Source organism: Micropterus dolomieu, linkage group LG04, assembly GCF_021292245.1.
Source record: "Micropterus dolomieu isolate WLL.071019.BEF.003 ecotype Adirondacks linkage group LG04, ASM2129224v1, whole genome shotgun sequence".
Taxonomy (NCBI): domain Eukaryota; kingdom Metazoa; phylum Chordata; class Actinopteri; order Centrarchiformes; family Centrarchidae; genus Micropterus; species Micropterus dolomieu.
Window position 1 is genome coordinate 31,908,946 of NC_060153.1, and position 25,526 is coordinate 31,934,471.

Sequence of the window (25,526 nt, forward strand, 5' to 3'; positions counted from 1 at the left end):
AAGACAGCTTCATACAATGCCACCCCTATCACAGCTCAACGTTAGCACAGATAATAGACAAGGGTGTGTGTGTGTGTGTGTGTGTGTGTGTGTGTGTGTGTGTGTGTCATAAACTAATCCATCTAAGTTCCCATTATTTCCTTTAGTGTGGATTTCCATACCCATCAAGCATTGTCTGGTCATTGTGTGTGTGTGTGTGTGTGTGTTAGAGTAGCATGAGCTAATAATTCAATTCATTTCAATATTATTTATATAGCACCAGTTCATAACAAGAGTTATCTCATTGCACTTTCCATATAGAGCAGGATCTAGACTGTAGCCTACTCTTTAAAATATTATTAACAGAGACCCGACAGTTCCCACCATGAGCACTCTGTGAGTCAGACAAGGAAAGCACATATGATGCTGCTGTAAATGTCTTTGTGTTCATCTAAGTTTGTCATTAGAAGATTCTACTAATCATACAAAACTTAATGGAAATCTGGCGAGTTGTTCAGATGGACTGACGGACTTCTGTCTTCCAGTACGACTTTGTGGAACTACTGGACGGTAGTCGCCTCATTTCCAAAGATAAACGAGCGCTCAGTGACACGGACGCGGGACACACACACCCGGCCGGCGCCCACGAGGAAGAGTCTGGAGGCGGAGCCCGACACGCGCGCTCGGTGAACATGCACGAGGCTGGCTTCATCCAGTACCTGGACACAGGAATCTGGCATCTGGCGTTTTACAATGATGGACGCAACACAGAACAAGTCTCTTACAATACCATCATCATAGGTGAGACACGGGAGTTACTGTCAGTGCACTTCAGTATGCATGTTCCATTCAACATGACCCCACCAGTTAAACCTGGACGATACTAACTCGCCATCACAGGAATTCAAATAGAAACGGCATATGTTTATAATGTCGAACAGTGCAAAGCAGAAATCTTTCAGACCCAGCTGTAAAATGTCAAGAGTAAGGATTCTTTAATGAGGTGAAACATGTGGCTGGACAGAGGACAGTCCTCTAGCTTTTAGAGATCTAAGTGAAGGCACACCCAATTCATTTGTGCGATAAACATCATGACATTTTGACTTGCGGCTTAAGCAACCTGCAGATATAGCTGATAACCTGAGCTGGGAGAAACCTCCATCATGTCCGGGGATGAGCACTCTCACCACACCAGATGTCATTTTCAATAAATGACAACGCATTTCCTCTAACACGAGTATGTACAAGGAGAGGCAGAGGAGAGTATTTAGTTGTTGTTGGACATTTTGTTCTGCCTGAAAGGTGTGTGTGACTGTGTGCACAGGAAATGGCCATTTAGGTATAACACGGTGATTGGATGCTGGGATGTGTTGATTGGACTGACTTGCTGTAACTACGGCAACCACAGAGGACCGGTCTCTGTTGTGCGTGTGTGTGTGTGTGTGTGTGTGTGTGTGTGTTATTTCTTTTATTATTTCAGTTGCATATCCAGCCTTGCCAATTACCTCATACCTTAAACCTTTAACCACCTCTCTCTCTCTCTCTCTCTCTCTCTCTCTCTCTCTCGTAATCAGAGTCAATTATGGAGTGTCCTCAGAATTGTCATGGAAATGGAGATTGTCTCTCAGGAATATGCCACTGTTTCCCAGGATTTCTAGGGCCTGACTGCTCTCGAGGTAAACACACATACACGCACACTGCTACCCGTAGAGAGGCAGTAATAGTTGGGATGTTATTATCCAAACAGTGAGAGTGACCTGCACACTCTGGAGGCTGTGCTGTGTTACTGGTTAGTTTCTCTCTCTTCCTCTCCACCTGCTTCCTCTTTTATCAAAGGGAACCGCTGACCTTTTGCCTTAAAATCCTTTTTGCAGTGGTTATCACCCGTGTGTGTTCAGGTATTTTGCGTAACCTTAAGTTGTTTTGACACCAGGTACATAAATCAAGCAAAGCCATGCCAAAACACATCTTTGTTCACACTTTAAAGGAAGATTTAGGGTTCTCAAAATCTAGACCCAGACGCTTGTTAGAAAAGATAACTTAAAATATGTAGATTAATTTGGGGCATTTTCCCACGGCTTTCAGTACAGTTGTCTTGGAGAAACATTTAGTGGCCATTAGAGACACCGTAGCTGTCTTTTCACCACTCAGCTGGGCAGGTTGAAACTTGGTTTAATCTGAACACCACACTGTATTTTCCAGGTAACACTGACTTTGACTGAAGCCTAATTCAAACTGTGACAGTAATGAGTGATCCCAGTCTGCGCATACACTGTGGACTTTGACTGTGTGAACATTTGGGAGCTTAAGGGGAACTTTGTGAGTTCAAGTATCCAACTTAATCAGTCTAATAGCTAGTTTGTCTAACTGATCCATCTTCCTGCCTGTGTGTGTGTGGTCTAGCTGCCTGTCCAGTGCTGTGCAGTGGTAATGGCCAGTACTCCCGTGGCCGCTGCCAGTGCTACAGCGGGTGGAAAGGCACTGAGTGCGACGTACCAGCCAACCAGTGCATCGACATCCACTGTGGAGGACACGGCATATGCATTGTGGGCACCTGCATTTGCAATACTGGTTATAAGGGCGATAATTGTGAGGAAGGTAAGAATCATTTCCTCCAGGAACAGGCACAAAAAGGAACATATTATGTTATTGGCAGTGGTTGGCCACCTTGCTCTGGGGCATTTTGGCACTGCTCTGCATCATTTCCCTTTATTAGGATGCTGTAACTTGGTAAAGACATCACTACATAATTAAATGTCAACATAAATAATGGATTTAGTGCACATGTATTGCTACCCATGACATTTACTTCTGAAACAGAAACATCCATGTGGTTTGTTGTAACTGGATAATATTTCACAATCGGTTTCACAGTTTACACATTTTAACCCGTGTTAGTGCTGCTGACATGACACTCAATAAATGTCATGTAAGCAAAGTTTATTTGTCATGTCATGCAGTGTCAGATGGATAATTAACAACTGTTATGTCAGTCCGATGCTGTCATGCACATAACTCAGCTATTAATCTTTACTACAGCTTTTGTGTTTTTTGTGCCAAAATACCCCAGTGTATAGTTTCCCAGGTTTAGATGTGTAGTGTTGCTGCTCTGTGAAACAGGAAACAGTTTTCACCCCATGTTCTGATATGTCTCTGTTATTCCTACATGAATATCACCAATTACATAACATGTACTTGTCACAGGTATACTGTACATGTCAAGTACTGTAGGTTTGAAGTCATGTTATAAAATTTACAAGAACATAATCCCTCTGACCTGCTTTTAAGTATCAGCTAAAATCTACAAACGCTACGCTATACTAATCAATACTAATTTGCTATCCGCTGGTTGGACGGACACACACACACACACACACACAGACAGACATACTACAACATGGAGAATTTGACACTCATCTCTATACGTGTGCAAATGCAGACACACATTTCCACCCTGCTTCTTGTCCATATGTGTGTGTTAATCTCATTTGTTGCTGAATCTGAAAATGATGTCAAAGATGCTACGCAGGATTTCCATAGATATCACATGCAAATTGTTGTGAAGACACTGAAAGTTAACCTGCAGGTGAAGTAGGGAGGACGAGTCTGGAATTAGTTGAGGAGAATAGAATAGAATAGAATAGAATAGCATACCACTTTATTGTCTGGCCAAGGCTGGAATATCGTCTTTAATGCTTTTCTATACTTTGACACACTGAAAACAGCTTTTAAAACACAAACAATCAGTTCACAAAAAGTTACGTTGACAAGCGCATCGGTGTTGTATAAAGGCAACAAAAGGAGGAGGAGAAGGGTGTGGGCTGCCGCATAATCAAAGTGGGCACATCCCTCTTATTTTGGGGGCCTTTTGCCTTTATTTTGATAGAACACCTATAGACAGGAAATGTGAGAGAGTGAGGGGATGACTGGAGTCTAATCTGAGGTAAGGACTATAGCCTAGTCCACGGTGCTCTGCTAGCTCTGCCAGGTGAGCTAACAGGCATCCCATCTCTCTCTGTCTTTTTTGTATAATGGCCTGCTCAAACAGCGCACAGAGCGACCAGCCCACTATTTTCACTGAAATAATAAATAAAAATAAGTAATAAATTAATAAATAATAAAATGTAAAATATCACATGCTGAATAAACATCAAATCACAGCTGAATTAAATCATGTCAGCTTTGAATCAAAGTGAGTCATATTGTTATAAATTCACATGTATTGTTTTTTTTTTATCTGATCATGGTCCATCTCTATCATAATCATGGAAGCATAGATACACACAGGGTGTTCTGAATTTAAAAACACTGTGGTCCAAATCGCCCCAGTCCAATCCCCAAAAAAACATTTTTACTAACTACCACAAAAAAAGGATGTAAGAGATTCAACAGCAAGCTGGTCTGTGATTTTCAGGATTTCACCAAACTGCAACAGTGTTTCCCGTTAATTAACAATGGCGGCCCGCCATAGTTTCAAAATGAACAGAAAATATTTTTACACTCCTCATAATATTAAAGACCTCTATGCGGTTTTGCACCGCTGCTGTAAGCTCGCACGCTCTTTGGCATCCGACTTTTGTTTTGGGGTTACTATGGTAACGTTACATAACGGTTTGACAGCTTTGAGTGAGCGTTTCCACTGTCGAGAACTGGATTAAGCTAGCCGCACCTAAATTTGGACTGCACACATATTTGAGCCTTTATGGTAAAGCAGAGCGAGCTGATGGGCAGGTTAGAGACTTTATTCTGTCTCACTTTCTCACGTTACAGAGGCAAGTGTTGCAGTATGAGAGTCTGACCTGAAGAGAGGCTATAGGAGCACCACGTACAATATCATTTATCAAATTGCGTCAGACTTGGTGAATTTAGCACTACGGGCTATGGAGGACACACATGTCACATCCTGTTTTCAAAATAAGGTGTTAACACAACGTATGTGCAGGATGGTAATAAGGTTAATTGGATTATATTCCCAGGAAGTGTAAAACATGTTACATGTGTCCTTAAAAAGTTGTTTTTTTTTTAAACAAACAATAAAATGAGTTGTGATGAATTATTCTTTGATGTGTTGCTGTAAAAACATTAAATATGTTAACTTTTTTGCTGCATCATCACCATCAAATTGTTAACTAGAGCACAACATTTCACAACATTATGAATAGCTACTAAATAATTCATTAAATTAAAGTAATTAATTAGATGTTTACATTAGAACGGTTTGTGAAGGTTCACAGCCCACCGTGTGCAATTTGTGTGTAGGATGTGAAGCCGAGGGCATGACCCCAGAGTCCTCAGTGGTAACTGTGGCCCCTGCCCTGAATACACACCTGGAGAGATATCAGCCTTTCACAGTCAGGGTGTAACAATTTGACTGTGTGACCGGATCTATTTTCTGTAAGGTTGATTGATTGATTTTTATCTCTGGTCTTGACTCGTGACTTGACTACACTCAGACTTGACCTTAACTTGGTCTGAGGAGCTGCTTGGACCGGAGAGAGGAGTATGTAGAGGAATTGCTAGCGAGACTTTACTTCCTAGCGTTACTCCAACACAAAAATCTCCTCTCGTCAGAGTTGACTCACATGTCCACCGGCATCTTCCTGCAACAACTCGCCTCTCACCGGATTCCAGAGCGAGAACGAGACTTCAGTTTCTGGTTAAAAAGAAAAGGCTTTCACAGCAGGAATAATACTGAAATGTGTTCTTTAACGCAGCCTTAGTTTACAGCGTGTGTGTATATCATATATACTATTTGGTGTATCGTTAACTCTCTCTCTTCATCTCTCTGTCTCCAGTGGACTGCATAGACCCCAGTTGTTCGGCCCATGGGGTCTGCATTCACGGCGAGTGTCACTGTCAGCCAGGCTGGGGTGGAGCCAGCTGTGAGATTGTCAAGGCCATGTGTCCGGACCAGTGCTCAGGTCACGGCACCTACAACGCAGAGACCAGCACATGTACCTGCGACCAGAACTGGACCGGGCCAGACTGCTCTTTAGGTGTGTGTCACGTTTAATGTCACGAGGTGTAATGATCTGTCAGCTTTTAGATTTTCTTTCCATTTGATTTATTTCTCATTTCTTACAGAATCTATAACAAAACTTAAAATGTAATCATAACGCAACATTATAAGAACCAGCTTTACAGTGTTAAATAAAGTGCTTTACAGAATCATTAAGAGAGGATGAAAAGGAGCATGTTCAGCATAAAATGAAAACAAAAAAGCAATTACAGAGCAGAGCATAATTAAGATAACAGTGCAAGCCCTGAGGAACAGGCAGAAAATATGGGCTAGCTTGTAAATCTACTAACTAGACGTACTGTAAGGTGAAAAAGACAGACAACATAATTCTGAGGAGTTATTTAAAGGTTGATAGTGCAGAAACATGTTCGCTTTAAGAAGTTAGCCAGGAGTTTGAAATGGCCAGGAGAAGCTTGCCTGAGGATCTCACACTTCAGCTTGTGAGGCGTTACAAGGTCAGTGACATAGCTAGGGGCTAAAGCACTTTAAGACTCCAGACTACCAACAGTCAGTAACATCTCTAAATCATATTTTAAACTAGCCGGAAGCCAATGAAATGAGGCTAAAATAGAAGTCTCAGGAGGACTTAGACACCCTGCATCTGTGGTTTATGGTAACTGCAAACAGGAGAGTGTCTCTTGGGGCGCCAGACAGGGAGGCAGTAGCTCAGTCTGTAAGGATTAGGCTTGGAACCGGAGGGTTGCTGGTTTGAATCCAGCTCGGACCAAAGTTGTGGACTGGTAGCTGGAGAGGTGCCAGGCCTTGAGCGAGCTCCTGAACCCCAACTGCTCGGGGCGCCGCGCTGACTGCCAGCCCCCTGCTCTGGGGATTAAATAAAGTATATCTTCTTCTAAACACTCACTTTAAGCTAACAGAATTTAACTTTAATTCATTCATCCAATCATTACATTCACCTCGGTAAATGGACTGTATAGCCCCTTTCTAGGCTTTCAAACACTCCAAAACCTGCAGACTGTAACTTTTTTCCTGTGTTGGAACACAGACGTGGCACAGACTGGTGCATGTTTCTGTCTTTAACGGTTGGCTGGATGCCAACTTTCGGCATGTTCTGTAGGCTCTGGGATCCGAGCAAGAAAGAAAGAGATAAGCAAGCGAGAGTAGATTAGAGGGCTCTCCTGTTCTGAAAGTCTCTTGTTAAGGGGCTGTGTACGTTGCCAATAGCACAACACCTCCCACCTCCCACCACTGATCTCTCTCCAGTCTGATTCTTTTCTTTGTTACACTTTGTTTTTTAACGTTTACCACACTTCTCAGCTGCTAGAGGACACATCACATCCATGCCACACGGGATATCATCCACTGAGTAAAAGGCCGATACAGTGTCAACACAGTTAACAATTATTGTATTTAGGAAACCCAAATCACTTGGTTAAGGTTAGAAAATATCTTGCTCTCGGTTAATTATTTAAAATGTCAATGCTGACCTGAAGCATAGACTGGACCTATTGACTTATGTTATAAAATATTTAACCGAAACCACCATCTTTCCCTAACCTTAACCAACGTGTTTTTTCTGCCTGCATCTAACAACATACAGGACTCAAACACGCGCTCAGTGTCTCAAGGACTGTGATTTTTTACACCAACCATTCACCCAGACTTCTCTTCGGTTTAGGAACATTAAAATAACCTAGGCAGCAATTACATTTCCTCCAAAATTAGGCAGGACAGAGGGTTGCACACCAACATTTTCCAACACATCCTGCAAAACTAACGGACCAAAGAGGCTCTTTCTACAAAGCAACATGTACACATGTGCACTTTCAACCAGTAAAGTGTAGACACCTCATAGTTTAGAGGCCTCACTCACTTGCTTGAGTGATGCTTTTCTTTCATTGGCTGGACTGGATTAGGGGGCTTGGTTTTGTGTTCATTCATTATATCGTTCATTCAGTTTATTCATTCATCGCAAGCTGCAAAACAACTTAATTGATGCACTAACTGAAGGTTAACTTGTCTCTGTATATAATAAGGTCAGCTGGAAGTGTGGCCTTTGGATGCCTCAGTGTGTCGGGCCTTTGGCAGAGAGTGACAGCGTGCTGATATATTAGCAGAGACAGATGAATGGTTGTTGTTGCGGTTTAGATCACCACGGGCTGTTTTTCTGCAAATGTGAAACTCGTTAAAGCCGCAACTACTCAGACAGATCCAACCCTTTTTTTACACACAGAAAGCATTCATCATGTTTACACAGTTATCTGAAGCCCACCGTACGAAAAGAAGAGAGAAAGTTGGGATAAGAATACAAAAAGGTTCTTGAAGAGACCCACTGTCTCCCCAAGTTAACTCCTAAAAAGTCCCTTCCAAAATGCATATGACCATTACAATTTCATGTGGTTGTTTTCTGATCTGCCACTGTTGCATGCTTGGTTAGCTTTAGGCGCAAAAACTACTTGTTTAATGTCAGGGAAAGATCTTTGTCATTGTTAAAGAAACCAAAATTGATTCTGGGAAACAAACAGCGGTGTCCGTTTGTCACAGTCACATACTATGTTGACCCATTCATCCGCCCCTACCTCCTCCAAAAGTGCTTTTGAATTGCCATGACGTCATGTATTTCCATAATTTCAACGGCCATAAGAGGTCACTTGTCAGCAAACGGAAGCCTAAACGTACGTTATCTTTGTCATTTCAACACATGACCGACGTTGTCTTTTTGCTGGTGAGAACAGAGTGCTGTAGCGAGGAGGGAGAGAGAAAGTGAGAACACTGATGTAGAAAAAGAGGTGAGAGAAAAAACTGGAGGAGGAATGCAGAGTAACAGATGGCTTGACATAAAAACAAAGACAAGAGGAAAAGAGTGTGTGTTCTCACTTCTATTTGTGTTGCCTTGGGCTGTTACACTGAGCATTGTCTTGTCAGAACCATCAAAGACACATCCAGTAAATGCTGTCTCTTTATAAAACACACACATGCCCAGATACACAAATGAAATGAATTACAGACACACACACCTTCTCTTAGGATCTGACAGAAACATTCACACACACACACACACAACATACCCACATGCATAGATAAACAGTCACACACCCTGCGGCAGTTCAGTCCATTCTATGCACTCATTAGCAGACACTGTGCGAGGTAAATGACTTGATTAAGATACACACACACACAGACTTTTTAATTCCTCTATCTAAAGCTACCTAACTACTCTTTATTTTGCTAGCTGCAATAAAGCACACTCTCAGGCACTCTGCAGGATCACACCGTTCAGTCCAGGACACATCCACTTTCACAGAAGCAGGTGAATTAGGGACAGACTTGCGGGAAAATGGATTTTATTTTATTTTTTATCATTTTTTTTTTCATTTATTTTTTCCTCAGGTTGTCTGGACAGGTCAGTGTGGTTTGGAAGAGAATCCGTGCTGTCTGAGCCAGGACTGCTCTGCTTTCTGATCCGCTCACTGTAGTGCAAATTGAATGTTGCATGAATTTAAGACATTGCATGATCGCTGCTATTTATAAATATCGAAGATTCGCGATGAGGTGGGATCATTTGGGTTGATGATGGTTGAATTTCTTTCAACTTGCTGCCATGACTCGCCGTGTGACCATGGCAACCGCTGTGTCCACACGCAGACAGTTCATGCAGAAGCACATTTTCGTTGCATCTGAGTCCCTTCAATTCTACACGTTCCAACGTTCTCATATTAGTTTGCTAAACTTTAGATTCATTTTTCTTCCGTAATTGAATATGAACTGTGTAAAGTGTGTTATTACACATAAAGTGAAATATTCCAAGCCGTTTTTTGTTGTTTTAATCTTGATGATTACGGCTTACTGATCAGGAAAATCAAAAGTTTTTCTGAGAATTTGCTCTCTCAGTCTGGTTCTGGTGCTAACAATGAACGTTTCTACAAAATTCAAATATTTGAGATGCACCTGTAGCTAGTGTCAGCCGTGCTGTGCCCTGCTGCCACCAACACCAGATTCATAGTGCAGTAAAAAAGCAGTAGTTACCATTGTGTTTCTGTGTTTGCATGTGCATTAATATGTTTCTTTCTTTCTCCAACAGAGGTGTGTGAAGTGGACTGTGGCAGCCATGGCGTCTGTTATGGCGGTGTGTGTCGGTGTGAAGAGGGCTGGACAGGAACTGTGTGTGACCAGAAGGCCTGCCACCCACTGTGCAGCAAGAACGGAGTGTGTAAGGAGGGGAAGTGTGAATGTGACCAAGGATGGACAGGGGAACACTGCAATATCGGTGAGTGGATCACACACAGTAAAGAAAAAAGTGTAAGACGGAAGAGTGAGACTGTGACTAAGAAGTGTTTTACTACTCGTCACTGGTATCCCAGAACTTTGTGAAATGAGCATGATGAAAATCATTTATGTTCTGTACAAAGACTTGTCCAACCATTTTTAACTGAAAAAATGATAAAGTTACACTCTAATCTGGCATTACGTAAGGACTTGCTTTGTTTGTGTTGGTTATCATTGTTATTCGGTGAAACTGGAGTTACAATATCGCTGCTAGTGACAGTGAGATCCAGGTTGTCCTTTCGTGTTTCCCAAGGTTGGTCATCTCGCTGGGAAAGGCTATCAACTCCTTTTTTTTACCTGGGGTTAGCCCAACAGGCTGTTTCAATTACCAGCATTGTAAAAATCTTTGTCTATAGAATATTCCATCGTTTTTCTAATATAAATCAACTTTTTTCAAGATTTTTCTAGTCATTAGTGCGTGTGTCTAGGTTGCTGCACTAGAACTGACAAAATATTAACTCTGGAAAATACTCCAGAGTTGTGTTTTTGTCCCAACGGTTGAATGTTAGTCCAATATTCACTCTCTTCTCCGCTCTGTTTGGTCTTCACCAGCTCTTGAGGGAAATACCTGGCTCTGTAGCTGCTAAATGCAAAGACTGGCTGGTTTTGCCAATCAAGTTATTCCGACTTTAGTCAGCGAGTGAAACACACACACACACACACACACAGGGTAGAGACTAGATGAATCAGAGAAATAATTTCACATAAGAAGAGAAAGGTAGACAGAGAAAACAGAGCTTTCAATCAAGAGTGGACTGACTCTTACATGTTCAGTCTTCTCTCAGGAAGGTCAAAACCAGTATGCCTCATCTGTTCCGAGGCTGAAACGATTAAAAGCGGCAATGTGGATTTGGATGTGCATTGAACATTACGTTGCTGCAGTTGGGTGTGGCGTTGCTATGGCGACCAGCTACATTGAGGGGTACGATCTCTGGGTACTATCTGCAATGGAAAACAGCGGTCGAGTCGAGTTGAGCTGGTACTGGTAGTGGAAATACAGCAGGTGAGAGGCGGGGTACACCTGGACAGGTCACCGGTCAGTCACAGGGCAAACACAAACAGACAAATAGCCATTCAGCCTCAGACCGATGGGCAGTTTGGAGTCACCACTTAAGCTAATCTGCATGTCTTTGGACTGTGGGAGGAAGCCAGAGAATCCGGAGAAAACGGGACAAACATGCAAACTCAACTCAGAAGGGCACACAGTCATGTTTCCATCACTTCAGAGGACATTACATTGGCATTAATTACCTTTACCATAACTGCTACTTGGCCAACCTGAACCTAACCCTACCTTACTTGCCCTAACATTAGGCCCGGCCTTCACCCTCAAATGTAATGCGTTACATTATGAGGACTTGGTTTTGTCCCCAAAAGGAAGGCGAGTCCCCACAATGTGTCTGCTTTCGGATATTTAGCTGGATTGTTCTGACATATAAAATACAGACCAAACCGCTAAAGAACAGCTCTTGCTTAGTGTTGATCGATTCCTTATTTTGCTTCGTATCTACAGTACTGACAACGGGAGTGTGTTTTTTAAGTGAGAATCCATGGCGAGTTGAGAGACCGTCCTGTTGTGTTGTGATAGTCCAACAGTGAAACAAATGAGTAGCAGGGCCTTTGTGGCAGCTTCAGCTCACCACCAAACCCTTCACTTAAAAAGCTATTTGTTGTCAAACAGACAGACAGCTACAGTATTGCTGGGAAAGAGCTGCAAATTGGCTTCAGTTATTGTCAGTTAGGCACACACACACAGAGAGAAGGACGACGAGTGCATAACAACAGTGAGATGAGGAGAAATCTATTTAGAGCGCTTAGCCAACAAACAGCTTGTTTGTTTAGATGGATTGTATGGCTGGGGAGGGGATTCATACAGGCTCGCTCTTTTCATCCTCTGTCCTCCATCTCTAAGCATCACATTTGTCACATTTTGAAACTGTGACCTCACTGTCTGAGAATTGTTTCCATTTTCATTGATTTATTATTTTCATATTCCAGCATGGAAACAGCCCAGCTTACATACATTACATACCAACGATCTTTCCTAAACTAGACACCGTGAAAACTCACTGGCCATACCATATGTTAATGAGTTATATATCAGATTAATATGACGGATCCTTCTCTGTTTGACTGAACCTCTGACCCGTGAATGCCCTCCCTGATGCTGAAACTGGAGGTTTAATTTTCTAAATATTCTACTGCCTATTTTTCGGGACTAAATGCTCTCTTTCCATCTATCTTTTTTCTTTCTTTCTGTTTTCCTTCTCAAAGCTCACAATCCGGACATTAGAGTAAAAGGTACTGTACTCTTTTCTCTTCTTCTACTCATCACTAGCTTTTTCTCTTCCTACCTTCATCCTTTGCTTCCCTCTTCATGTGCTGTGGAGCTGTGGCTACCTCAGTGAAAGGTTATTTCATGTATTTATTCAGAACTTTTTTATTTTGAGATATCTGGAATATGTTCTGTTTTTTCCTCTCATCCTCTCTATCATTTTGCCAGCCCTGATAACATGCCCCATTACCGTTGCTTTGAAGATTTCAGAATTTTAATATTGTGATTAGCCAAACGTACAATGGCTTTATTTTCCTTTGCCTGTTAGGTAGCACCCTTGGATGTTTTCAGATAAAATAGCGTTGTTGTTTTTTTTGCTTCACAGCTGGCTTTGATTGAGTCTTTCATGTACTTATATCTGTATGCTGTTCACTGGCTCATCGGAAATAGCTTCACTTTTTTAGTTTTTGAATGCTGGATGTTTGTCATCAACTTGAAAGCCTAATGAAAGCCTCCTGCGTATCTGGGAAGCTCCCTAAATTATTCTTTTCCATCAAAGGTTACAAAAAAATATAGGTCAGAAAGTCAAACTTGGTGTAAGTTATGTTGATCTCTGGCTGTTTTTCCTTTTTATTATAAGTTGGTTTGCCATTGTTGAGTTATATTTTAAGGTTTCTGGACAGCCATTAGTGTCACTGCAGTGAACATCTGTATGCAGGGCAGTGATCCAGCTTCCCGTGGTTGTCATTCTGCACAGTATGTTGTAGCTGGATCCAAAAAAATGAAGAATTAAACATAAAATAAAATGGGTACAATACCCCCCCCTCTTCAAAGGATACAGTTTCACGTATTCCCTTGTAAAACCCAGGTATGTTTGACATTATATTATTTGATATTCTTAGTGGCTTGGGACAGTCACATATTTTACTTTTAGTACACAGTACATGCAGAAACAAATATAATATTGAATTCTATAAAATGGTTTCTGATGTAGACTGTAATTACAACTATAATCTTACTCACACAGTGAGCTTTTGTGCAGAAGATGTCAGTCATACGTTACTTAAGACAAGACATTTGTGTAATTGCACAATTATATAGACAGTATGAAATCATTTTAGCTCATTTTAAACCTCCTTCTGTGAAGCAGGGGAAAAATCTAGATAAGGAGCTCAATTATACTTGCTCCGAGGCAATGCAGTATTGGGCAATGAAAAAACATTATAAAGGATGGATTATAAAGTGGCCTTCCTTTACATTATTTAGTGAATACAGTTGCAGTCATATTAGTTGGTAAATGTTATTTGCTAAATTGCTAAAAAGACGACTTCTTAATTGACTCTCCTTATTGCAAACATTCATAAATGGTATAAATGGCTATAGCGTCTGAGATGTATGCCATACATTTCTGAGGGGCTTTTCTAAGCCTCATCTCTGCCGGCTGGTGGTGCAAGTAAACAAAGTTTTTTTGGAAAGCGGACGAAGCCTGAAGCTTGAAGTTAAGCAACCGAGCAGCAACCACCACGGCTGAGCGCGATACGTTAGTCAGCTGAACAAACGTACTCTACCTCTACAGGAAGGAGTACTCCAGTGATAAAGTATTTCTTTTCCAGACCGCGGGTCTCATTTAGAAACGGTGCGTACGCCACTTCCCACGCAAAGGTTGTGATCTATAAAAAAACAAAGTTGACGGTGCGGTCCTTCACGCAAACTCTGAGGCATGCACGTGCACATAAACTGGAGAAACGGCGACTCACATGGCAGAAGGATGAAACGTTACTGCTGTGTAAAATAAATCAAAATATTACCTCTGAGTATTACTTAATATAAGTTAATATTATAAGAGGTAGTTTACAAAACAGATAAAAGCCTTACTGAACAAAAAAACAACCGTTTGATTGATTTTCCCCAAAGAGCGCAAAGAAAAACACCATATAAGACCATTTGCAGCGCACACAAAAGGAAGCATGATTTAGGATAATAAACACAAACGCAGATATCTGTTTTTACAGAAGAACGCCTCAAATATGTTGTACAGTTTAATCAGGAACCATATTAATTAATACTTGCAATGCAGTGCAATTTATTTTCACAATAAGGTGAAAAGTAGGACACATTACATTTAAACTGATGCCGTTTTCAATGTATCGAGTCAAACACTGTGCACCAGCATGTGGAAGTGATGCGCTGCTTTTAAAATATAACACTATTTATTAAGTAGATCTTTCAGCTTGCCGCTTATGTCACATAAAACAAGTCAAATTTCTCATCAGCAGCCTCGTTAAGTGAGTAGCCTATTTGAGTAGCCTAAATAAATGTTTAAACACAAGTGGAATGCATTTGCTTTACTGTCTTTTCAAACGAGGGAATCCCGTCTTGTATTTACCATCTACCACCGTCATTTACATTTATCCAAAGCAACTCACATTTACTCGATATGTCAGAGGTCGCACGCCTCTGGAGCAACTACGGGTTAAGTGTCTTGCTTAGGGGCACAATGGTGGAGGGGTCACCGCAACCGTCACTACTCAGGAGGGATGCACCTTCCTGCAGATCAGTTATAAAGGGGCGGATCTCCGGTGCACAAGCGTTGCGTGTAAGTGCACGTTTTACCCACCCAAACAAACATGCTCCAGCTTCACCGAAACGAACGTCAGCGTCACACTGGGTTAAAATTCTTTTTGTAGCTTTTCTGTCAGAATTTGCCGTCCATGTCCATGTGATTTGTAAAACGTGCACACTTTATAAATCAGAATATTTTTGTGTGTTTTGTACATACACAATGTTAAGGAGTCTTTTCTACGTACAGTTTTATAAATGAGACCCCAGGTGGGGGACTTGTGAGAGGCAGACTGAAAAAGGAATGATCAAAATGGATGCATCAGAGGGTGTTATTCTGACGAGGGCCAAAAGATCCCTATATAAATACCAAATCACCTGACAAAATGTTATTATTGGATGATTCTGCAAAAGCCAGTATTATGGCCACCGGGTTTGAAGTGATTTCCTTCTCGTGTTTCTGTCCAGCGGCGATGATTTTAGTAGTTGTGGCGAATTAACCAGTTAAAGGGATGATGAGTAATAAGAATAATGTACAGACCGAGACAAAAATTCTCCCTCTCAGTCATCACACATGACCCCCCTAGCAGTGTGTATCAGCAGGGACCCGGGCCTCTGCCTGGATGGGTGTGAGGTCGGGACACTCCGGCTGCGGGTCTGTGTGTTTGTGATTGAGCTTCAGCATCAGCGGTGGAGGTTGCTGCTTCATCCTGACTCTACTAAGCACTCCTTCAAAATGCTAGTTTGCACGACACTTAACAGTCTATCAGTACAACTCTCTGACTGCAACTATATTATTGTCCATTCAGGGCTTTTGTTTTTACTGAAAAGGTGCCAGATCACAATCTTTGATTAGAGGAAAAGTTAATCTTTCTCTGGTTCATTTAAATAATAATATATTTGTTTTTATCTGCTGCCCTTTGTCCCGATTCCCTCAGTGATTTAAAAGTGAATGAAGACGGATTTGAATGAACTGTTGAGGTTGTACTGCTGTCTCTCTCTCTCTGTTGTTGCGCTCCCGTGATCCCAGCTCTTCCTTCCTGTCCTCCTCTTCCTTTGGCTGTCATTTTCATCTGTCCATCACAGAGAGTATATTTGGCAGTGCTGCTTTTTGTTTCGATTTACTTTCTTTCCCTAATTTTCCTCCCTCTCTCCCTCGTGCCCTCTCCTATTCTCAGGATATAAAGGTAATTCATGCCAAAGTCTTAATAAGGGCGTTACTGTCCCAAAACACACCCACGTCACACTCTGTTATAACTTCCACTTCTTTTGATTCTGATTTATTCCATTTTCATTTGATAATTCCTGTCTTTTCTTTTCTTTTTTCTCTCATTATGTCTTTATAAATGCTCAGTGTATCTGTTGTTATATTGCCTTATTGTTTTATACTTATGTTGTTTCTGCAGCCTCTCTGGTTTGTTTTTGTTCCAACCATTACTGTCCCTGTCTCTGATTCTCACACACAAAACACAGACGACACAAATGAGCACACACACACACACACACACACAAAAATGGAGGCGCAAGCACACACACAGACACAAAGCCAAGGTGTGTGACTCCTGTTTCGTCTTGCATCCACAAGCCTGATATATATGTATGTATTAATTTAGCCAGCTGCTGTCCCTCTGTCTTCTGTCTATTTATCTTCACTTTCCTGTCTCTCTGTTTTTCATTCACTTTCTCCTCACCATCTCTTCCTCCATCATTACATCCATCCCTCGTTCTGTCTCCCCAGCTGGGCTATGCTTGGTTCTGATACTCACTGTTTATTAATCAGTCTATCAGATTGCCAGCCTCTCTGTCTATTCTGTGATCGAGGAATGCCAAACAGGGGCATAAAGTTTAGTCTTCGGAGGCATGCAGTCCGAACCACCCTGTCCTCCCGATACTTTCTGTGTACCTGTCTACCTGTTGTGTTTTCACATGGATTTTAACCTGTGATTTTGATTTTTTTGAACTAGATGAACAAGACCAAAGGATTCCATATTTCTAAAGCCAAAAAAAAAGCTTCCTTTTGAAGAGAAGTTGCAGTCTTTGTCAGCTGGGTCTTAAATTTCCCTCAGATTTGGTTAGACTTCACTTGGACAGATGAATTTTTTAACATCCTCAGAATGTAATTTATTTTGTTTGTTTGTATGCCCTGATTTTCACATCATGCAACAATAACATCTTTCTCTGTTACAGATAAAAAATATTTGTGATTTTTAATTAATTTCCAATTGAAGTCGTGCAGCACACAGTGGCAATTTGGGCTGTAGGCAATCATGCAGGTTCATGTGAAACTACAACGTCAGTGCATTTCACCGAAGGCTGACTGTCTGTCTGTCTGTCAGTCTGTGTCTCTCACATGTGGGTTAATGTACTTACTGTATCTGTCTATCAATCTGTCTTTCAGTCTGTCAGTCCATTTGTTGGAGAAAAGTTCATCACACAGGGCCAAATGCCTTTATACACACCAGGATTTAACCAATATGGGTCTTTGAAGTCTTTTTGAAGGTATTTTTTGACTGAAGCTGCTGACAGATAGTATTTCGTGCTAACATGCAATGTGTTTAAATTTAAAAACCTGTATGCCAAAAACAAGTACTGAGTATTTCCTTGCCAGGACAGCAAAACTCTCCAGTAAACCTCGGGATGTATAATATGATTATGTATATTCAGGGTTAGGGTTAAACCCTGTTTATTTACAAATCACTCTAATCTTAACACAAACATACCGCTGAAAATAAAGTTGTGCTGTTGGCTGGCACAGACAGGCGTAATTCAGGAAGAATGCATATAGCCAGTGCAGATTCACACTGCTACAGTTTCACAAATGACCAGGTTAGTCCAGTTAGGCATCCTGCGTCCACATGTCTCTCAGTGTGTTCAGACAGAAAGCAAAGCAAATATTCGCTTTGCATCATTTCCACAAATTGACAATGTTTGTGTTTATTCGCCCCAAACAGCCAACTGCATGTACCAACTCTACAGCAGTTAGCTTTTAACGAGCTAGCAGGGGACCGCCGACGGTGTCTGAGGGAGGGTTTCTGTGTGTCTAGGTTCCTCTGACTGAACTCCCCTCCACCCTCTCTTCCCCTGTCATCTCCACATGTTAATGAAGAAAGTTAGCCCCACGCTTTGTGTGCATTTGCATTTACAAAATGGCAAACTTGCTCCAACGTGTCTAGCCTCGCTGCCCTGGGTGAATATGTGTCTAATAGTCTTCCTATTAACTTTGGATGCAATCGCTCCATCTCTAAATGTCAGTTTGCGTTCTGTCTGGACACACAGTGAGAGCTGTATCTTTGGTAACAATCAATGACTCTCTCCTGTTTCTCTGACTTTACTGTGGGATCATAGGCATTGCTTTTGTCAGCATAGATTTGTTTCTGGTACTGCTTCGCTAAAACTCTCAGAAGTTTCCGCATATAGAAGTGCTACCCACCAGAGTGCCTCGAGCTGACCAGCTTGAAGTAGTTCCCTGTATGTTTTTGTGCCATACGCCCTGTCTACACCACAAGTGTAACTAATGGAACAGGTACACTTCAGTTGTGATCAGTACAGCTGTCGACGCAGGCCACGGAACAGCTCACACCTCTTACACGCATCATTTTCAATCCCAGTCTGTATTCCTTCGCGTGCATAGCTGCCATTGTGTGATTACGCTGTTAGTGCAGAGCAGTACTGTGCAGCTGACACAGTCATTACCAAAGATAGTTAAAAATGGAACCTTTTGGGGAATTTGATGAACTTAGACGCCTGACCTAAAAATATCGATTATTCTCATCTTTCAGAGCTCAAACACAAAACTATCATCACCTACCTTCAAAAATGTATATTGGTTGAAGCCTCTTTCACACCCTGACGGCCAGCCGTGACCCCATGCCACTCACTCACACTGCCCTAACTTTTCCAACTGTGTGTTTGTCCCATGTGCCCAGAGGGTTGTCCAGGTCTCTGCAACAACAACGGACGATGTACTCTGGAGGCCAGTGGCTGGCACTGCATCTGCCAATCCGGATGGAGAGGTGCCGGGTGTCACGTAGCTATGGAAACAGTCTGTACGGACGGCAAGGACAATGAAGGAGGTACGTGCACATGCACTGTAGGAATGTGCAGATAGATGGTTAAAGTGGTTTTGTTTGATGGATGGATAAACATAGTGTAAGGACAAAGACACAGATTATCCAAATGTCCATTATTGGCTTAGTAAGAGTTCAGGGAGAGAAATTAGCAAGACGTTAGCAGTTAGCAGGTTGGGCTATTCAGGAACGGAGTCAAGTCTTAAAATGAAGGCCAAGCTGTACAAAGATGTGTTTAAAATGTTCGCCCAACGGTTTTTATATCCACATAATGTAGAAAGTCCTGGATAATTGAGTCATGCATGTGTGGTTCATTACGTTATGCTTGTTAACATGTTATGGTCTGCAGTATTTAAAGCCCCATACCATCATTTTATGCACCCCCCCGCAACCCCACCCACAGGCTCACCTGAGTCAAAGTAAGACGACAACCAAAAATATAGGTATAAGTACGCTATCTACCTTAGGTTAGAAGTTACAGCAAGCAAGATAGTATCTACCTAAAGCTCCTAGACGTATAAGCAAAGACATCAGCTTGTTTTAGATGAAACAAACAAGTAGCCAAACGGTGAGGCAGCACAAAATTTGATTTTTACATTTCAATACATGAGCTATGACTCATACTACTCTGTTTACACAGTCACACTGTGGGGACGGGACTCGCCTACTTTTGGGGGACAAAATTCAAGTCTCCACAGCGCAAATCATGTGCAGACTTGGTTCAAGGTCAGGGTAAGGTTAAGTTTGGAGAGGGAGAGGGAAAGTGAATATTAAAAGGAAGAAAAATATTCAGTCTAGGATCCTTTCGGAAAGAAGATACAAGTTAAATACAAATCAAATAAAAGTTGTTGTGCATTAAAAGCAGAGATGGACTTTTCTTCAGTTTTTGGAGGGGAAGTCCCTCCATTCCAGCGCAGGGTTAGGGAAGTAGTGGTTAAGGTTAGTCTCTAGGAAATAAGTGTAAGTCGATGTAATGTCCTCTGAATTGGATGGAAACACCACCCTGTGTGTGTGTGTGTGCGTGTGTGCGTGTGTGCGTGTGTGCGTGTGTGCGTGTGTGTGTGTGTGTGTGTGTGTGTGTGTGTGTGTTGGCAGTCCCTGGTGCCTGTTCACCAGATGTACAACTGGCTTTTATAAACTAACAGAGTCAAAAGACATCCAGTATTTTATTACCTTGCATACCTCCTTCTGTCCTTCCATCTCTCCATCTGTCTCTCTGCTCCTCTCTTTCTCTCTGTCCTTCACTTATCCCTCCCTTCCTAATCTCTCCTTTTCCTTCATGCCATCCCTGCTTCTCATCATCGCACCCTCAGCCCTCCTTCGCTCTGACTGTATTCTTCTTGGCAGCGCCCAATAAACACGTAGTGCTCACACATTAATTCTACTTCATTGCTTCATTTTTCCTTCATTAATCCATTTTAACTTTTTCCCTTCATCAGAAAATCCAGAGTCCAAGGGAACTTTCTTTTCTGTCTTTTTCCCCCTCTTTGATACTACTACACGTCAGTCCGTTAGCATTCATTTTTTCTTTTCATTACATTCTCTCCATCTGTGACCTTATTTATTATCTATTATCCTCCATTTTGATTTCTTTTGCATCCATCCATCTTTATTTTTGTATGTCTTCACTGTATGACTGCATTGTTAATAATCCTTAATCCCTTTATCATCCCGCATTGCTTCTTAATCCCTGGGTTGCCATTCATCTACTTGTACCTTTTCCATCATTCATTTGACATCCTTCCTTACTTCAGCCTTCCATGTCAGGTCCCAATCCTTGCTTCTCCGGCTTCTGAATTTAATACCTTGTGTGTTTCAGATGGCTTGGCTGACTGTATGGACCCAGACTGCTGTCTGCAGCCCTCCTGTCAAAACCAATTATACTGCAAAGGGTCACCTGACCCGGTGGAAGTGCTCAGCCAGTCTCCGTCCTCATTGGCTCCTCAGCAGGTAACGAATCAGAAATGAAGTGGAAAAAGGAGACCGTAACTGTTATTTCCCGATGTAGCAAAAGCTACTGGAGACATGGTGACAGGAAGAAGCTTCTGTCTGTCTATTTATTTCCTTTTTCCCTGTTTTCTTTAGGCTGCCAGATCTTTCCACCAGCGCATTCACTTCTTAGTTGGCCCTGAATCCACTCACGTCATCAGTGGAGACAGTCCGTTCAATAAAAGGTAATGGAGTCTGTGTTGTCTGTTTTTTTACATTTCTGTTAAAGTCTGGGCGTACAGCAACATCAGCATGGCAGCACCAAGGGTGGCCAGGCAGGTTGTTAACAAATCCACTTATCCTCCTTAGTATAAAGTATGAGGGATGAAACAGAGTTGAGTGCTTTCATGCATCTGTGTGCTGTATGGAGATGCTTTCTACACACAGAGAGGGGGAAATCACCTCGCCTTGCAGGGCTACTGCACAGTTCTCTAAAGGAGGAGTGAACCGACTTCCCGTTCGACACACTTGTTTCTCATCATGGATAATTTGTGTCTTTTTTTACAAATGTGTTCTTTCTACGGAGGTGATTGCTTAACTGATAATTTTTTTATTTGGCATAATATGAACGGTTGGCATATTTTCTGGATGACTATAACAAAAGAAGTGGGAGTGAGACAGAGATCACTATACAGGGACTTAAGGGCTGCCATTTTTCCTTGCCAAAATGCCTTTCTGCTCACACCTGCCTCAGCCATAACATTCATTAAATATGATAAGAGAGGAAGAGAGGGTGGCAGTCTGCAAAATACAGAGTGAAAAGCAGAGCTACTGACAGGGTAAGAAACATGACGGCAATTCTGTTCAGCCATTTTTCTGCTTTTGTCACATTTTTTAATGCTAGCATGAATGTTTCATACGAGCAGAGGGCCACAACCCTGTTATAAAAATGTCCTGTATTTCCATAATGGAATGGCCCTGCAACCTTATATTAAAAATATTTTATTAGACCTCAAAACAGTAGTGTGTGTGTGTGTGTGTGTGTGTGTGTGTGTGTGTGTGTGTGTGTGTGTGTGTGTGTGTGTGTGTGTGTGTGTGTGTGTGTGTGTGTGTGGGCGTGTTTATGTGTGGGTGGTTGAAGGGTTTTTAAAAATGGCACTTTTCCACTTGAAAATATTTTTTCCTCTGGAGCTAACGGTGGAAAACTTATGCACACATTATGCTTGCAGAGGGAGATAAACAGAAGCAGTGGCGAATTGTGTATACGTGCAGAAGCACAAATTTGAAAGTACAACTTTGTGGTGGCGGTGACGCAGTGGAGAAGACACATACCTTTGGTGTGAGAGATCCGGGTTCAATTTCCCACAGTGACATCCATCAATGTGTCCCTGAGCAAGACACTTAACCCCTGGTTTTTCCAGAGACGTGCAATTGTAAGTCGCTTTGGATGAAAGTGTCAGCTAAATGTAATGTACATTTTCAGGAGTACACATCTAAACTGCATGATTTGTGAAAGTAATCAGTGAAAAAATATCCCAAGACAGATTCCTCTCTGTTAGCTCAGAGTGCATAATTAGCTACTACGTCTAGCGAACTTTGTCAGAGCTCTAGATTTTGATAAGCCACAGGATGGATCTCAAACAGGTGTCCAGATTTCCAGGAATTTGTGTGGGTGATCGATAATACTTATTAACAGCGGTGGAAGAAGTATTTAGACATTTTACTTACTGTTCCACATTAAAGTGTCAACAATGACCAGACCTATGTTATATGTAGGTGTACTTATCCCAAATGTTTCCACCAAAACCCAGAGAAATCTGTAATTTTCATCAAGGTAACTGTGTGTTTCATTTGGTTTTATTCACCTGGTTTGTTTGTAAAGTACGTAAGTACTTAGTTACTTTCCACCACTACTAATTAAATCCTCTATTGGCATAATTTCACATAAGTGACACGCTGCAGTTTTCTAATATGAGCTTCTGCACTGATGTAACACATCTGGCGGATACAGAGAGCGGGGTTTTATGTCTTTACATGCTTTCGTTAGGAATATAATATCCAGAAGGAGGGGGAGTCTTGTGTTCTTAATTTGTGTAGTAGTCAAACAGCAGGAATGTGATACAGGCTAATGTTTAATTACTTTTTTAAATGCTAACGATGGTTTGGGACACCCACAGGCTGTCTCACCACCTGCAAGAGCTATCTTTGTGTTTGTGTCTGGGTTAGCGTTATCACTGCCAGTTTAACCACTGTTTCTCACTGGAATCCCAGGTCTCATGACAGCTAGTGATAGTTTTATTTCCAAATAGTGACAATGTCCATATACAGTATAAGCTATTATGACATTAAGACAATGAGGATTCTACTCCCCCTCTGCATTGATTTGGTTTGTGTGCACACAAATAGCACACACACAACATTTTCACACGCAGAGCAAAATACACATTCTCATAAAGGCACACGTACTGGTCAAAGTTTACACAGCCAGTCTGATTTTTGCCCTATCTGACTTCATTGTAGTAAGAAGTGGTCTGAGAAAGTGAAAACACAAGCAAAGTTCCAATGCATGCAGCAACGCACGACCCGAGCAAACTGTCCAGATCACGTAATTCGAGGCCCTGATGTTAGTGACTCAGTGAGTCAGGCGGTCTTTGGTCTAGTTCGTATATGGTTAGGCTGATAAACAAGGCAGTTCAAAAGTTAATGTGATCCATTTATAGGGCTGCAACGAATAGTCGACGTAACGAATTGACTATAAGAATCCGTCGACGTGAAATGTCATTGTGGACGCGTCGTTACATAGATGCCGTTTAAGGGAGAGATTGCAATCTTTATATCAGGAACATTTCTGGTTGTTTATTTCTAACTGCAGTGCGCTACAGGGGGCAGCACAGCTTCCACTGCTTGACTGTAAGACTGCTCACCAAGAAGACGCATTCATGCGAGAAGCGGAAAGTAACGGAGAAAGAGGCGACCAGCAGAACGGCTTTTGTTTTTACAAGTTTTGTACGCTTTTGAATCACTAAATACACTTTTGAGCGGTTCTGAGATGAGAAATCAACTGTCAGCAGTTTTACCAAAGTTGATGGCGAATCGAAAATGTGCTCAAACTTTTTCGGGGTTGAGAAGCTGCACAAGCGCCCGCGAGGTTAGCGTTGGCAGCCGGCCAGTCCCGCCCACAGAGCGCCCTGGTCCCAGTTATCCAGACCACTGCAGCAGCAACAACAGAGGAACAACAGGGGAAAGGCAGTGTTTCCTATACGTTCATTTATTTGTGGCGGCCCGCCACAATATCAACGCTGCCTGCCACATACTGATTTTAGTTTTTATTTTATTTCACTAGGCCTATTTAAAATCTTATTTGATTGCAGATGAGCGCCGTAGCGCCTTCACGCCATCCTCTCGCTCGTCTCTCTCTCTCTCTCTCTCTCTCATGAACACCGCAGCACAAATCTGTCCAACACAACGCTGCCAACGTGGGAGACCCAGCTTTAAAAAAGTTATTAGTAATGAGTAATGGTTGAAAGTACATCAAGGAACATCTGGCTCGTGATGCAGCTTACAGAACATTCTCCACTGAGTTATTGCCTAAAACCTATAAGCACTATAAACTGCAGCTGTAGAACAAAAGGGGCCTGTTGCTTTATTGTTCTAAATAGACATTGTTAGTCTACAGTTGTGGTTTTGGTACTTGCTTTTAATTTGCTTTTAATTTTAATTTCCAAAGCAAAAATCTTTGTTAAACAGTTAACAGTTTTAAAGTTTGTGTAAATCAGTGAATTATAGGAGGATGCCTTCGCTGTCTTGTCTTCTTCCCTGGTTTCCCCCTGGTGTTGATACCGGTGTTCATTCTGAATAGTAATTCACTTGAAAGATATTTAATTAGTTAAATGGTTTAATTAGGGTTAGGGGGTGACAAAAATAATCGTGACTAGTCGACTCATCGAATAAATAATTAACAGATTAGTCGACTATGAAAATAGTCATTAGTTGCACCCTATCCATTTAGTAAAGGCTATACCTAATGAGATGACAGTGCCATGCTGTCCAGAGCTAATGAATTTAATTATGTTTGAATCATAATTTTAATATAAGATCTCTACCCAAAGAAATAATGACATTGTGGTTTGGGAATATTTTACTCTAAAGGCTGTGAACCTGTGATAAACTCTTCTTTAATGTCTTTGTTGATGGTGAACTGGTCAGATTTAAAGCTCTTCTACTCCAATAGTCAGGACTGATAACTGGTAACAACAGCTGAACCATTAGATTATGCAAAGAAGAAGAAGAAGAGTAATTGCAATGGACAACAGCGAGTCTACTTGAATGTGGCTCCTGAAAGCAGTGCTGTGGTATAAAACTATGCAAATGAGTGTGATGAGGATGTGCAAGCATGCCATGAGTGCTGTTGTAA

At 41.7% G+C, this 25,526-nt stretch overlaps 1 protein-coding gene across 13 annotated transcripts in view; it reads left to right on the forward strand.

Annotated features, from left to right (window-relative positions):
• tenm3 (teneurin transmembrane protein 3) overlaps window positions 1-25,526 on the forward strand; it is an 818,277-nt gene that overhangs the window by 724,786 nt on the left and 67,965 nt on the right. For all 13 annotated transcript variants that reach the window (XM_046046662.1, XM_046046670.1, XM_046046663.1 and 10 more), the window contains 8 exons: window positions 525-780; window positions 1,554-1,655; window positions 2,383-2,577; window positions 5,775-5,975; window positions 10,038-10,223; window positions 19,043-19,189; window positions 21,003-21,133; window positions 21,269-21,357. In XM_046046662.1, coding sequence (XP_045902618.1) covers window positions 525-780; window positions 1,554-1,655; window positions 2,383-2,577; window positions 5,775-5,975; window positions 10,038-10,223; window positions 19,043-19,189; window positions 21,003-21,133; window positions 21,269-21,357 — 1,307 coding nt within the window. The remainder of the gene's footprint in view (window positions 1-524; window positions 781-1,553; window positions 1,656-2,382; window positions 2,578-5,774; window positions 5,976-10,037; window positions 10,224-19,042; window positions 19,190-21,002; window positions 21,134-21,268; window positions 21,358-25,526) is intronic.